The sequence below is a fragment of the Oryzias melastigma genome, linkage group LG8, assembly GCF_002922805.2.
Source record: "Oryzias melastigma strain HK-1 linkage group LG8, ASM292280v2, whole genome shotgun sequence".
NCBI lineage: Eukaryota > Metazoa > Chordata > Actinopteri > Beloniformes > Adrianichthyidae > Oryzias > Oryzias melastigma.
In genome coordinates, this window is record NC_050519.1 from 4085881 (window position 1) to 4102199 (window position 16319).

The 16319-nt window shown below is 38.1% G+C and overlaps 1 protein-coding gene across 1 annotated transcript in view; it reads right to left on the reverse strand.

Annotated features, from left to right (window-relative positions):
• Nucleotides 1–12276, reverse strand: part of LOC112146749 (neurexophilin-1) — a 25693-nt gene extending 13417 nt beyond the window's left edge. Inside the window, exon 1 of the mRNA XM_024272729.2 lies at nucleotides 11610–12276. Coding sequence (XP_024128497.1) covers nucleotides 11610–11666 — 57 coding nt within the window. The 5' untranslated portion in view covers nucleotides 11667–12276. The remainder of the gene's footprint in view (nucleotides 1–11609) is intronic.
• Between the last annotated feature and the right edge of the window lie 4043 nt (nucleotides 12277–16319).

A 16319-nucleotide genomic window follows, 5' to 3' on the forward strand; every position in this document is an offset into this window, starting at 1 on the left:
TAAAATTAATAGCTGAAAACGCTAAAATTGATAGCTAAAAACACTGAAGCTCAAAGCTGAAAAAGCTGAAGTTAATAGCTGAAAATGCTGAAGCTAATAACCAGCTAAAATATAAGCTAAATTTCAAAAAACAAACAAAAAAAAACCTTAGGTTGGCCAAAGCAGCGGGCATGTAGCTGAAAAAATAGCTTAACATCAAAATATTCTAAGAAACCTTGAAAATAAAAAAACATAAATTAGCCACAAAAGCGAGCATGTAGCTGAAATATTAGCTAAACTCCAAAATGGCCTAAAAATCTAGCCAAAACAGCTAGTGTGTAAATATTAAACTCCAAAAATGCCTTTAAAAAACAAAAAGCCTAAATTAGCCAAATAAGCTGGCATGTAGCTGAAAAAATTGCTAAACTTCAAAATATCCTAAAAAGCTGAAAAAAAGTCTAAATTAGCCAAAACAGCCACCCTGTAAATATTAGCTAAACTCCTAAAAAAAAATGTCTAAATTAACAAACAAAAAGCGAGCATTTAGCTGAAATATTAGCTAAACTCCAACTAAGCCTAAAAAATTAAGAAAAAAGCCTAAATTAGCCAAAACAGCTAGCATCTAGCTTTGATATTAGCTAAACTCCAAAACAGCTTAAAAAAAATTAGTAAATGCCAAAATCTCACAGAGAAGGAGGGTCTTAGGGCAGGGATAACCCATTTAGCTTAGTCTGTTTAATTTAGTTTAGGAACTAGCTATTATATATCAAGAGGGATTTTAAGACCTATTTACACCGAACAAGATTTGCGCACCAAATTTGCGTGGCCCACCTCTTTCGCAAATTTGATGCTCAAATTGCGCTGCAGGACTTCAGATTGTCTCAAATCCCATTGACTTAACCTTGAAGCCGGCTGCCTCCGCCACAGGAAATCGAACCTTTACATTGACCCTGTAATGAAAACGTTCTAATGCAGCTCATCTCTAAAGAATAGCTGTTGATGCAAGTTTCAACCAATCATAGAGAAGTTGAAGTCCCCTCGCTCAACCCTTAACAATACTATTTCGGACACCCCTTTCACTTTAAACGCCCCTTCAGTTGGAGGGGCGGGGGAAGAATACGGATTCATCCTTAGTTTGAAATGTCAAAGCGGTGTAAATCTGGTGAATCTTGCTCCGGTTTTTTCTATCCCAGCTCTATCCTGATATATGAAAGATTTGGTGTCATAGAATTCCAACTGGGAAAAACTGCAATTATTAATTTCTCCTTCATTATTACTGGTGAAAGTTTAAAAACTGACTTGCATAAGGATTTATACATGCAACAGTTTTGGAATCAGGTGTTTAAATAGACTTTTCTTCGAAACTCTAATAGAGTAAAGTTAAGGTACTAAACCTTAGAAAGACACTCTAAGTCAGGGGTCTCAAACTCAATCATACAAGGAGCCAAATCACACCTGGGGTCGCAGGCCGAACAGGATAAACATTTATTGAAAACGCTAAAACTGAATTTGGCCGCTGAAGATGCTCAAATTGAGAGCTGAAAACACTGAAGCTGATAGCCAGCAAAACCATTAGCTAAATGCCAAATTAGCCTGAAAAAACAAACAAAAAAACCTAGGTTAGTCAAAACAGCAAGCATGTAGCTGAAAAAATAGCAAAACAGAAAACAAAGCCTAAATTATCCAAAGCAGCTAGCGTTTAGGTTTATTCTTAGCTAAACTCCAAAACAGCTTAAAAAAACGTGAAAAAAGCCTACATTAGGCAAAACAGCTAGCATTTAGCTAAAATATTAAACTCCAAAGCAGCCTAAATTAGCCAAAATATCAAGCATGTAGCTGAAAAAATAGCTGAACTGAAAAAAGCCTAAATTAGGCAAAACAACTAGCATTTAGCTAAAACAGTAGCTAACCTCCAAAACAGCCCAAATTAGCCAAAATGGCAAGCATGTACCTGAAAAAATAGCTGAACTGAAAAAAGCATAAATTAGCCAAAACAGCTAGCATGCAGCTGAAATATTAGCTTAACACCAAAAGAGCCTAAAAAGCAAAAAAGAGCCCAAATTATTCAAAACAGGAAGCATGTAGCTGAAAAAATAGCTAAACTGAAAAAAGCCTAAATTAGCCAAACAGCTAGTATTTAGCTGAAATAGTAGCTAAACTCCAAAATAGCCTAAACAATCTCAGTAAATGCCAAATTTGTCCAAAAAGCTAGCAGAATGCCAATTTTTAAAACGTTAACTTTTTAACATAATTATGAAAAACAGAAGAGCAGGAATATTATTGCAGAATAAATCAACTTAAACATTTATTAACTTTCAATATTTTACCCTACATAATGTTTTGTCCAGATTATATTAGTTAAAAATAAGGACAAGATAACATCGGATGACAAATAAAATGACTCTGAGAGCTTGATATAATTGTCCTGAGGGCCGGATCCGGCCCCCGGGCCTTGACTTTGACACGTGCTATTATTGAAGAATATCCTTCACATTCCCCCCTTACTACTGAAATCAAATCAGGAATATCAAACTCAGAGGTCCCTCTATTTCTTCTATCCACTGCATTAATTGGAGACCCCTATAAAGAACCCCCAGCATGCTCTGTCTGGACAAGAGCATCACTCTGACCCCGAAAATCACTGTAGCATCACTGCCCGGCGTGCTGCTGAACTGCCCAGGAGCTGTTGATCCATGCAGAACTGACTGTTTACAGATTGTCAGAGAATTTGGATTTGGCTCCTGTTCACTGGTCGTGTGCTGGCGTGATATGAAGCAGTGGCGAACGGGAGCAGCCGCAGGTGAGCTTCGGCTTCCTTCATCCTTCCCACTGACAGCTGAGGGTTCCCCCTTCAATAAGCCAGCAGCTCCCACATCGCCTTTTCTAATGTTCCTGAGAAGCCTACTGATCTTAAAACAATTCATTCCATATTTTTTTTTTTTTTACAGAAAACACTTTGAATCTTTAGAAGAGATTTAAATAACTTTTACTAATATCAGTTGCAGCAGGAACTCTAGGAAATGATGCCAGTTGTGGATTTTCTCCTCCTTTTTATAAAGTGGAGAGCATCTTTATCTGATCTCCTGGGAGTTACACCCACTCGTTCTACCTGAAGACTGCGAGTCATTTTTCTTTGTAATCCACCCTTCACAATCGGCTCCCCGGCAGCCTCCCGGAGAGCCGTGCCACAATAAATTGTGCTGGTTTTGACTCGACAAAACAGATTCTGTCTCAGGACAGCTCAGCGGTTCGCTGTGAAGAGCTGTCAGAGTGTCAGAGAGACTCTGCCTGTCTCTGCTGGGCCGCTCGCAGCCTCGGGGAGTGGGTAAATGGGTGGTCAAAGGGTGGAGGGGGCCCTCTGGGGTCACTCGTACTGTAGCTGAGTATAACTGGCACTTTGAAACCTCAATGGTTTCCTCGTGTTTCAGTGTTGGGTTTTACTTCTTGATCTAAAAAAAGAAAAACCACTCAAAATAAAGGAGCATAAGCTCAACTGTAAAGTAATCTGAATTAACTCTAGTTACGTTAAATTTACTTACTAAGCTGGAAGTGTTGCAAAAAAAAAGCTAAATTACAAAATTAGCTGCAACAACGCTAGTATGAATGATTTTTGCTGAAAGTAGACTTAAGATGCTGAAGCTTTTTGCTGAAAATGGAGACGCAATTCACTTTAACTGCAGAAGGGGTTTGCTGAAAATACAAAAGCTATTTGCAAAATGTGAAATTAGCTAAAATACTGACAATTTAATTAAAGAACTGCAAAAAACGGAGGAAGTTGACCAACATATCTGAAAAAAATTGTGGTAAAATTGCTTAAAAATCTCTGATACATGATAATTTCCAAAAATATTTAGTGTTATTTAACTATGAGCTAAACTCTAAATTAGCCCAAAAAAAACTTAGTAGATGCCAAATTAGCCCAAAATGTTAGCCTGTTGCTAATATAGAAGCAAAACTCTAAATTGAGATATAAAAATCTCAATAGATAACAAATTAGCCAAAAACGTTAGCATGTTGCTAAAATATTAGCGAAACTCCAAATTAGCATATAAAAACCTCAGTAAATGACAAATTAGCCCCAAAAAAGCTAGCTCATGGCCTAGCTAAACTCTTAAATAGCCTAAAATTCCTCAGTTAACAAATTAGTCAAAAACGTTAGCATGTTGCTAAAATATTAGCTAAACTCCAAGTCAGCATAAAAAAACCTCAGTAAATAACAAATTAGCCCAAAAAGCTAGCTCGTGGCCTAGCTAAACTCTGAAATAGCCTAAAATTCCTCAGTTAACAAATTAGTCAAAAACGTTCCAAAGTTTTTCATAAAATACTATACCTAAACTCCAAATTAGCATTAAAAAAACTCAGTAGATGCCAAATTAGCCAAAAAAGCTCATTGCTTAAATACTAGCTAAACATCGAAATAGCACAAAATGTATCAGTTAACAAATTAGTCAAAAACGTTAGCCTGTTGCTAAAGTAGAAGCTAACTTTGAATTAGCCTTAAAAATCCCAGTAATGACAAATTAGACAAAAAAGGTTAGCCTGTAGCTAAAATTTAAGCTAAACTCTATATCCGCATATAAAACCTCAATAGATAACAAAGTAGCCAAAAACGTTAACATGTTGCTTAAATATTAGCTAAACACAGAAATAGCCTAAAATTCCTCAGTTAACAAATTAGTCAAAAACATTACCATATTGCTAAAATACTATAGCTAAACTCCAAATTAGCCTTAAAAACCTCAGTAGATGACAAATTAGCCAAAAATGTTAGCATGTTGCTAAAATACTATAGCTAAACTCTAAATTAGCCTTAAAAACCCTCAGTAAATTACAAATTAGCAAAAAGTGTTAGCATGTTGCTAAAATACTTAAGCTAAACTTCAAATTAAGATAAAAAAACCTTGGTAGATGCCAAATTACCCCCAAAAAGGCTATCTCATTGCTCTAATATTAGCTAAACACAGAAATAGCCAAAAATTCATCAGTTAACAAATTAGTCAAAAATGTTAGCATGTTGCTAAAATACTATAGCTAAACTCTAAATTAGCCTTAAAAAACCAGTAGATAACAAATTATACAAAAACGCTAGAATAAACTCCAAATTTTTGAAAATTACAATAAAAAATTAAAACATATCCCATGAATATATTTCGAGGCTTGTTGCTAATCTACTTAAAATGTTGAAATGGGGCATATCTTGCTCAATATTTCTAAAACTGTAAAGTTTATGAATACTTAATACAAGCAGTAATGTCCTGAACCAGCTGAACGTTTTCATACCAGATTGCTGAAAACACTCAAAAGGTTTACATGAAGGAGCTGGAGAATCCTTACAGTCTGAATGCTTACTAAGCAGTCAAACAAACGTCACAAAAATATCAAATTAAAGTTATTTTGTACAGTTTAACAGCAGCAGAATTATTCAGTCAAGTGTTCGGTCAGTTTTAAAATCTTAATCGTAATTTTAATGTTTTCTCACTCCGTAATTATCAGTCTGTTGGGATGTCAAGGATATATAAGTATTAAAAATGGATTTAATTATGAGAGTAACAGCAGTAATTGTTGAAAAACAAACAATTTGTGTTGGTAAAAATGTCTAAAATTGATGAAGTTGTGAGATTATTTCCTGTTCTGTGTTTAAAACTGTTTTCTATGGCATTTATACATAAATACATAAAGCTAATGGACTTCCCTTGTGTCTAGTACAAATGTTTTTAATGTGTTTTTAGGTAATAAAAGTTAGGATGCATTTTATTGAATATTTTTCTATGTATATGTGTCGACTTTGACCAATAATGGGCATGTCCCGTGGTTAATATGCTGAATAAATGAAATTAAAATGAAAAACAGGTGGGTGATGGGAAGTGTGGGTGGGCTCACTCTTTGCCCCGCTCACAACTCAGAGATGAACTTCTACTGAAGTACTGAAACTTATGTCCTATAAATTTACTGTTTTTTTTAATATTTTTGTCTAAAAACATCAGAATCATAATGTTTTAAAAAATCCACTTTGAAAATAGATTAAAAGATGATCAAAGTGGGACTTTAACTACAAAGAATAAAACGGTCTAAAAGACTCAAATTCCAGGTTTTAGTGTTTAAAGTCAAAGATATTTTGTTGCTTAGAATAAAATGTGCCAGTAAGAAGAGTTTCTCTGTTTAAAGGCATTTGTATTTATAATTTTAATTATTCATAAAAGGATTGGACTGTATAGTATGGCTACAAAGTTGAGTTTTAATGTTTAGATTTGTGTATCCAGATTGTCTCCTGAGATTCCAGGATGGAATCTAGTCCATCCCAGGAAAGGCAAAACTATTCAACTTTCTAATTACTGAAAAAAAGGAACAACAGATGAAAATAAATGCTCTGCTGCGTTCATTGAGGTGTAGCTATTCTCCTAAACATGAACAAAAGATGAACAAATCCGAATGTTGTCACCAATAAAATGCACTTCAAGCGACAGCAGAAAGTTTGAGATGATAGAAGAAAGTCATTTCATTTCGGAGTGAAGGAGCAGAGTCTGTTTGATTATCCAAAAAGCGTTCACGCTGACGTGAGTCTGTATTGACCTGCGTGCTCCAATGAACACCAACAGAAAATTAAACGTGATTTCTCCCACCCAGCGACTGATCCGCTCTGTTTGCAGCTCTCGGTACGAGTTTGTTTTTATGACATAAAGGAGCAAATAATTTCTCATTTGAACAACCTTTGGAGGTATTTTTGTCTGAATAGAGAACTATTAACTGCAGTTTCCTGATGTACCCTCCCTTGGTAACGTCAGGGAAATAACAGGTTGGGCTTCAAAAGCTCTTTTTTGACTGTTCGGGTCTCATAAGATGAAAGAAGTTTCTGCTTAGCTGCGGATGAATGTGGATGGACAAGGTGAACGACCCTGTGAGGAAGACAGGCGTGTAGGAAACATGAATCTGAGGCTTCTTGACAGCTTGAGACGCAGTTTCCAGGCCGCTCTGGTTAGAATTAGTGTCATAAAACCATCTGCTGCTTAGCATTATGCACACGGTTTCAGTTTTGTCAAGGATTTGAATCCGTCTTCACTGCTCTGTGGTTCAGATACGTTAAATACCAACGGAAGGGATTTTGGTGCCACCATATTGGAAGTGAAAGTCACAGTTTTGAGATCAAGATTTTCCAAATTGCAAACAAAAGTGTTTGGAGTAAAAACTTATTTGCACAAAAATACTTGGTTTCAAAGACTGATTTTTTTAATTTTTATTTATTTATTTTTTTGCTTTCAAAAAATATTTTTGCGATTACAATCTTCTTTTTTTTTGTTTGAAAAAATGTTTTTGCAATCGCACACTTAAATTGGCTTTCAAAAATATTTTGTGGTTGCAAACTTTTTGTTTTTTTACTTTCAAAAATATTTTTAAGATTGCAAACTTTTTCTTTTTTTGCTTCCAAAAAAATATTTTTGTGATTGCAAACTTTTACTTGTTACTTTCAAAAATATTTTTGTGATTGCAAACTTTTACTTGTTACTTACAAAAATGTTTTTGTGGTTGCAAACTTTTTCTTTTTTTGCTTTCAAAAATATTTTGCGATTGCAAACTTTTTCTTCTTTTGCTTCCAAAAATTATTTTTGTGGTTGCAAACTTTTTGTTTTTTTACTTTCAAAGATAGTTTTGTGATTGCAACTTTTTCTTTTTTTGCTTCCAAAAAAAAATGTTTGTGATTGCAAACTTTTACTTGTTACTTTAAAAATTGTTTTTTTGGTTGCAAACTTTTTCTTTTTTCTACGTTCAAAAATATTTGTAATTGCAAACTTTTTGTTAATTTGATTTTTTATTTTTTTTATTTTTTTTTATTTTTTTTTTTTGCAATTGTAAACCTATTTATTTATTTTATTGATTGCGTTCAAAAAATAAGTTTCTGCTCTGATGGAATGTAGACCAATCAACAGAACAAAACAAACTATCAACGTAAAATCAAAGATGGGGTGAACGTGAGATGAGGCACAGTGCATCTAAAAATGTTTATGCTGCAATTGCAAAAATATGTTTTTAAGCAAAAAAAAAAAAATTTTGTCAACGCAGAAATCTTTTTGACAGCCAGTATAAAAAATGAAGAATCTTTATTCATAACACTTTACGTTTTGTTTGCAATTTAGAACATTTTGATCTCAAATCTGTGACTTTTGATTGCAATGTGGAAACACCAAAATCACAAAATAAAAATCCTGTTTTTAACATTTTCTTGTCATTTTTCTCTTGATTTTGTAAGAAAATTAAGTTCAAAATTGTACTTATGAGTATCAGGAGCAAACAAAAATACACACTCAGAAGAAATGCTTATTTGTGACGTTGGAAATATACTGGGCGGCTACAAGCTCCCTGCCCCCGCACTCGGCATTGGAGAGAGGGGGAGGGGTTGCTCCGCGCCAACTGTTCCGCCCATAACCACAGACGGTACATGGAGAGAACTGGACAGAAAAGCCCCTCCCCCCTTGTGTATATAAACTGGCCAATCAGATGCCTCAGTAAGAGCATGTTGTGCCCGCTGGCCCCACCTCAAAGGTTTAAAGTATTTGACAGATTCTTAGACCAATCATGTTTACTAATGTCTTGTGGTGCTAAAATGGTGAAATCTGGCAATATTCGTACCGCGGAAAAACTGCCGACTGAACTGACTTCATGTCGTTGGAACCCGAGATAACAGCCTTGTTTTGTCCATCTCTATTTATGTCAACACCCACAACTTAGAGATACATTTCTAAAGAACTCCAGCCGCTCTAGAGAAACTATGTTCTTGAAGATTGATAGTTTTTGGGGTTTATTTCTGCTAAAAACAGCGTAATTTTAATTGAAATACGACTGAATCAAACACTTAGATAAAAAAATGATCAAAGTGGGACTTTATTTAAGTGATTTGTTTCAATTGGTTGAGTTAAAAAAAAGTGAGCCCTCAAACAAAAAGCGAGAACGCAAAAAATTGAAATACTAAACCTTTATTTATACATACAAAGTCTTTATGAATGTTGAAAGAAGGGCGTGGCTTTTAGATCCAAACACTATGGGTGTAACGATTAATTGATTTATAATACTACGATATAACCAGATTGATCTGAGGTAAGTTGTTTTATTGAATTTACCTACATCATTCTAAAATGGTTAATAAAATCGATGATATCGACATTGGAATATACCTCATGGATTAAGACTGTTTTACTATAACGTAAAAACGACACGTGATGCAGCAAAAAAAAGAAAAAAAATTCAACCATCATTACTGTCCAACACTTTGAATTTTACATGTGAACTTCAGAAAACTAAAATGTGAAAGGATTTGACATTAATCCTTGTTTACGTGTTTGTTTTGAACACATATTTGATTTACAACTTCAAGAAATAAAAGAAATCTGTAAACTTCACCCGGACTGTTCAGGTGTTTATCTCTGGAAGTTTTGACTAAAGACGTTCTGGATCCATTCCTGCTCAGTGCGTCTGATTTAAGCCGGATTGCTCAAAAATGAAAATGGATTATGAATCGTATGGCCACACCCCTCTAAAAGATCTCATAAATTTACTCTTCAAATGACAGTTTGAGTTCAGCTGAGGTTTATTCATCAAGTCTGACGTCTCTAATTCATCTGAACACTTTTATTTTGACGATACCTGAGGCCTCCTCCAGAAAATTCCTGCTCATTTTGATCTCTATTGTATCCAGTTTACAGGAGATTTATTTTGTTTTTTTGGGAGCAGAATGAACACCGTTAATAAGATCATGTTTGTGCTTCTGTTCTGTTGGTTGAAACGCGACGGTTCAGGCCGGAATAATGAGAGTAAAATTGCATTTTGAAGTGGAGTGACCTTGAAACAATCGCATTGAGAGAGTCTGCTGTCCGCTCAGTTCAGCGCCGTTGGAGGGCTTTTATTCTCCTGTTGTTACCTCAACCTTCCTGGATTTTAGCCCATTGTTTCTGTCATTCAGATCCTCAACCTTGTGGAGACAAAACACTAAAGCTGTGAGCCGTACAAGTGGATCTTTTTTTGCAAAATGGCAAAAAGCTTTTCCTAAAAACGTGATTTTATTTGCTTTAGCTAAAGCTTTAATTGTTAATTAGTTCAGTAAATTAACTTGTTTTTAGTTATATTAATAAAAAAAAGTCCAAATTTCCCTCCGTTTTCAACAAAATGACTTCATCAAATCAAAAACTTAAGCAAAAAAGTTGAAAAATTGTATTTCCAATTTCTAAAAAAACCTCTAAATTCACAAACTTTGAAGTTTTCAAGATTAAAAAAGCAGCAAAAGTTGTCGATTTCTCGAGTAGTTACTGATTACAGCTGTGGTAATTCATAAGCCTCCATCTAAACACAGAAAATGTACATTTGAAACCCTCCATAATCACATAAACACCCAGAAGAAAAACACGTTGGATTAACCGGCATAAATATTAGTCCCATTTGCAAAAAAAGAACCCTGGAGACCAAAATTTAAAAAAAATGACCAGAATTTAATATTTAATGCCTCTGAAATTAATCACTGCTTTGTTGCATTATAAAAATTAACTTAATTCATTAATTGCTCCCTAATTTATCAATGTCAGCTGGTTAATGAATCTCCTGCTGAGTGCATTTCTTATAGAAGAGGAGAAAAGTCTCAGTTTAATTGTATTATCTCCCCCCCCTCCCAGTTCCTTTGGGTGAGCTGTATCCCTGCAGCTGACAAAGAGCTTCTGGAACCAAGACGACACGTGCTAAGCCTATTATCCCCTCTCTGGTATCTGGTGCTGTAAAGTCCCCGTGTTGTTCGACAGCAGCAGCGTGTGGTCGGTCGGTCTCGGTTCAAAAAGGCTGCGACTCCCCGCCCAATTACACCAGCGTTTACAACTGCTGTCTGCTCTGACTGAAACCACCAAAAGAACCACTACTCCACTCTAAGCTCCAGCATGAAACTTTAATAGGAGCGTCAGAAGGTCATCCTTGAAGGTACGCCCGGCACAAAGGAGCTGCATCAAACATTTCACTCTCATGATGATGAGGCTGATCCCAGAGCTTTCAGCAGAAGATGTTTTAACTTCCTTCTCATTAAAGGGTTCAACGTCAAACACCAGTGGGTGACCCAAAGGTCTTAAGACTTCAGAAAAAGTAGATTTAAAAAAAAAAATCTCTAATTTTATGATAGTTAACCCTTTATGGGGTTACTCTGATATTGATGTGTGATCCATCCCATGACAAAAGTGGACAATTTGAGGTCTGACGCCTAATCCTAGACAAAAACAGAGTAAAAAAAAAGTTGTGGGGTCCAGATGACCCCACTTTTAATGTAAAGGTGACACAAGGGCTACTTAATTATTAAAGTAATGAGTAATTTCATAGAAGTTGTATGCGTAAAAACGCGTAAATCTATTAGAACTTAGCACCGCGCGCGCCGCTCCTTTTACGCACAGATCAGAGCAGCTGTCAAATCCTCCAGACTGGTTCACCTGACAGTCTGCACGCTCAGAAATGACACCAACGTGAGCGGATGCGCTAAACAGAACCGAGAAAGGGGAAGGAAAGAAAGGAAGGGAGTGCGTCTCAGCAGGACCTGAAGTTTGACGCGTAAGGACGCGTGCGTCTTTGGCGCAAGGTGCATGTGAGGAAAGATGCGTTCCAAGACTTGTTCTTACCAAACAAGCGGTTCCGTTGAGGAGGAGCAGGATGAAGCCGCGGTTGGGACGCATCATTCCGGCGCGTAAAACTCGCAGCTCCCCCTCCCCGGAATAACAGAGTTAATACAAAAAATAAAAAATGCCCGAAAACGGGCTTGCTCCTCTTTCAGGAAGAGGCTCCTCCACAGGGTCCGAATCCTCCCCGGCAGACGCGCGCTCCCATATCCACAGCAGGCTGCGTCCACGCACCGAAACCCCCCGGAAACCCCCCACTGTTCAGCCTGCTCTCTGTCGGTCCTCTTTGACTCAAACTAGTTGAAATCCATGTTATCCAATGAAAAAACAAAAATGGGGAGAACTGGACGGACCCCAGTTCAGGGAGACGTGGCTTCACTGGGATGTGGGCTGATCATATCTGGCGCCAGTGGCGATCCTGGAGGGAAGAAGCTCCTGCAGAAACTGAGCAGCGCTGAGACTGGAGAGAGCGAACAGACGTTTTAACACTTTATTTTCTGTCTCTCTCTCTGTTTGTGCATACCCCCCTCCTCCCTTCTCAAATCCAGCCTCCACATCTTTACAAACTCTGTTTCCCCCTTTCACTCAATTAAAATAAAGTGTTAAAATAATTATTTACATGAGGACAAACGTCACACCCAGCAGAGTCATGTGGCCCCATGTGGTTTAAAAGAGGGCAGAAAATGTGGCCCCCACCTGTGTTTGCCCCCACTGGCTTAAGTGGACATTCAGTTGGTTAGCCCGCTACGCTAACCAGCCACCTGGTGGACAGCAGAGCTCGCTACCTCGATACAACGAAGCTCGCTAACATGCTACAGTGGAGCGCGCTAGCTAAATACAGCGAAGCGCGTTAGCTCGCTGTAGAGGACCTCACTAGCATGCTACAGTGGAGCTCGCTAACACGCTACAGTGGAGCGCGCTAGCTCGCTGTAGAGGACCTTGCTAGCATGCTACAGTGAAGCTCGCTAACACGCTACAGTGGAACGCGCTAGCTAAATACAGCAAAGCGTGCTAGCTCGCTGTAGAGGACCTCACTAGCATGCTACAGTGAAGCTCGCTAACACGCTACGGTGGAGCGCGCTAGTTCAATACAGCAAAGTGTGCTAGCCTAATGTAGGGGAGCGCACTAGCATGCTACTGCGGAGATCCCCAACTTGCTTCAGAAGAGCTTGCTAGCATGCTACAGCAGAGCTCACTATCTTGATACAGCAAAGCTCGCTAGCTTGCTATGGAGGAGCTTGCTAATTTGCTTTAAAAGAGCCCACTAGCTGTGAAGCACACAAGCTCGCTTCAGAGGAGCTTGCTAGCATGTAACAGAGGAGCCACTAGCATGCTACAGCAGAGCTGGCTAGCTTGATACAGCGAATCTCGCTAGCTTGCTGTAGAGGAGCAAGCTAGCATGCTACAGTGGAGCTCACTAGCATGGTACAGTGGAGCTCGCTAACTTGCTACAGTGGAGCTCACTAACTTACTACAGAAGAGCTCACTAGGATGCTAAATAGGAGCCACTAGAATCCTAGAGCAGAGCTCGCTAGCTTGATACAACAAAGCTCAGTTGCTCGATACAGAGAAGTTCGCTAGCTCGCTATAAAGGAGCTCGCTAGGTTGCTACAGCAGAACTCACTAGCTCGATACAGCGAAATTTGCTGTAGAGGGTCTTGCTAGTAGAGCTCTCTAGCATGCTACAGCAGAGCCCGCCAACTTGCTACTGAAGACCTCACTAGCATGCAACATAAGAGCTTGCTAGCCTGCTAAAGAGGAGCCGCTAGCATGGTAGAGCAAAGCTCGCTAGCTCGATACAGTGAAGCTCACTAACTTGCTACAGAAAAGCTAACTAGCATGCAACAGAAGAGCTTGCTAGCATGCTACAGCGGAGCTCGTTAGCACCTTACACTTTCCACTGGGCGACTGCCTAGTGTAGTGAGCTAATCTACTGAGTGAAAGTGGACAAACCCAGTTGGGGCCACATTTTCTGCCCACTTTTAAACCACGTGGGGCCCTCTTGTCTTGCTGGCTCCACAACTCTGAGTGCATCAATTTTTCCATCCCAGCAACCCATCATGAAACAAAACAATCATTGTGTGGGAGGAAGGTATTGATCTTTTTTTTTTTTTTTAATGGTTCCTCAAATCAAAGCGGCTCAAATGATAATGGAGGAAGTTTGGGCAAAGCTTCGGAAAACTCCGGCTGTCACACAATAGGTGTTTGCCCTCGCCGCGGGTCAGCCATTGACGTGCAGCTCTGCTGGGCAGTATCGACGAAGGCGGCGAGTCCAGATGAACCGCTGACCGTCACCTCACTGAGGTGTGATTAATAAAGACTTTCTTCAATAACGAAGCAGGTTAATGAACTGAAACGCTGGATATCACCGCGCAGGTCGCCGAGCTCCCAGCGGCTCCATTTCTGCTTAATTAGACTCATGGATGAGTTGAAGTGTCTCAGCTTTCTTCTGCCAGACAGACAACAACGACTGTCTGCGGGTCACAGCCTCTGCTTTCAGGCTAGTTTTGCATCCACTCATCAAAATCCTCTTTTCTACTTGCTAGTAATGCATATTTGCGAAAGGTTAATTGATCCGAGGTCAGAGGTTAATTGGCTCCAACGGAGAGACCTAATCGCCGACTGCGTGCGGGTCAGAGTGAACGTGGGGGGAGACTCGACGCAGTGACCGACACATCAAAGATAGACTCGTCCTCCTCCGAGTCGCTCATTACCATGCAGGAGATGCCCATGAAAGAGGGAACGAGCTCGTTTAAGGGATCCGTTTTCTCCCTTTTCTTTCCTTTATTGGATTATTTCAAACGCCAAACGTGACTGTTTAACTCAAACCTCGGCGGTTAGAATCGTGGGAGCTCAGTGGGAGATGATGCAGCAATCTATGAAGGGAGATTCCGCTCCCCAAACCACGATCTGGAGGAACGGCGTTTAAAACTCAGCCTGAATGCTCTTTTCTTCACTTGTTAAACAGCAGTTTGTGTAAAGGTGTCCATCGTTTGGCATAAATGATCCTAATGTCGTTTCACGCATCAAGTAGGGATTACAAACAGAAACGTTTGTTTTTTTTGTTCCTCCCTCCTGCCAAACGGCAACAGTTGTGCTCAATCATTGCATTGCTTGACATGTAATCCTGTTTCACAGTATAATTTAGTTTGAATTTGCAGCTGCAGGCGACAGACGGCCGGGTGAGGCGACACAGTCTGTGCACGAGTGTTTGCTGCCCTCTAGTGGTGAAGCTCGGTTCTACATCCTCAGGAGGGAAAAGGTCGACTCAACTCTGTTCTTTTTTGATGATTACCACACAGATTGGACTTTACTGTGGTTTGATATTTGGTAGTTTCTGAACTTATAATTATTGTGGAGCACCTTTGGACCCTAATGATACATTCTGACAGCTCTGCTGTTTTTCTTGAAAATCAAAAAAGTGTCGTATTCAGAGCAAACACGATTCATTTGGTGACTTTCTTAGTTTTGGTCCCACAAATATGTGAAAATAGAAGAAGAAATGTATCTAAAGTATAATAAGAAGTCCATAAAAGTTTAATAAATAGAACATTTTTAGTAAAATCCAACAATGCTAATACATGTAAAGGCAGTCAGAAGTACAATTTATCAATCCCATCTGAATAAAAACGTCTTAAAAAAACACTCAAACTGTTTAAAACAAACGGCGGGTCAAAGGCTGGAAATTTCAACTTTATTTTCTGAAATTTCAAGAGGTTTTGGTTCGAAGGCTGTAAGATCAATCGAAGGTGTGAGGAGTTGATAGATCATAAAATATGATTGGAAGTCTGTCCTTTTAGAGCGAGTGTCAAATTGATAGCTGAAAACACTGAAGCTGATAGCCACTAAAATATTAGCTAAATTCTAAATTAGCCAAAAAAATTTTGGTTAACCAAAATGAAAAAGGTGGCTCATTTGACCACAGGATTGTAAATCAATGAGAGAGAATTACGATGTTTGCTGATAGCCAGCTAAAATGTTAGCTCAATGCCAAATTAGCACGTAGGTTAGCCAAAACAGCTAGCATGTTGCTAAAAAAAAATGGCTAAACTTCAAAATATCCTAAAAAACTGGTGAAAACAGCCTAAATTAGCCAAAACGGGTAGCATATATTGGGCAAACAGCCTAAAAAAACCTAATAAAAAAAGCTTAAATCAGCCAAAAAAAAGCTAGCATGTAGCTGAAATATTTGCTAAACTCCAAAAGAGCCTAAAAATCTTAGTAAATGGCAAAAATAGTCTAAAAAGTCAGTAGAATGACAATTTTTTAAACTTTAAAATCACAACGTTTTAACATAATTACAAATACTAAAAAGGTAGGAATATTATTGTAGAATAAATCGATTTAAACAGCAGGTAGGTTAAGGAAGAAAAAGAGTCGCAATAATCTAAACAAGAGGATATAAAAGCGTAGAGGACCAGATTTAGGAAGAATGGCCCTCAGTTTAGAGATCTTTGATGATAGAAACAATTTTTCTAATAAATGAAAATAGGGCTTCTATGAACAGTTCATTAATCGACTATTAAAATAGTCAACGATTTTATAGTCTATTAGTCAGTACTTTATATTATTTGGAGTCAGAGTGTAGTAAAGTTGAAAGTTACAATAGCATTCTGCTAGCTTTTTGGACTATTTTGGGATTTATTAAGGTTTTTTAGGCTACTATGGAGTTTAATATCTGAGCTACATGATAGCTATTTTGGCCAATTTTTT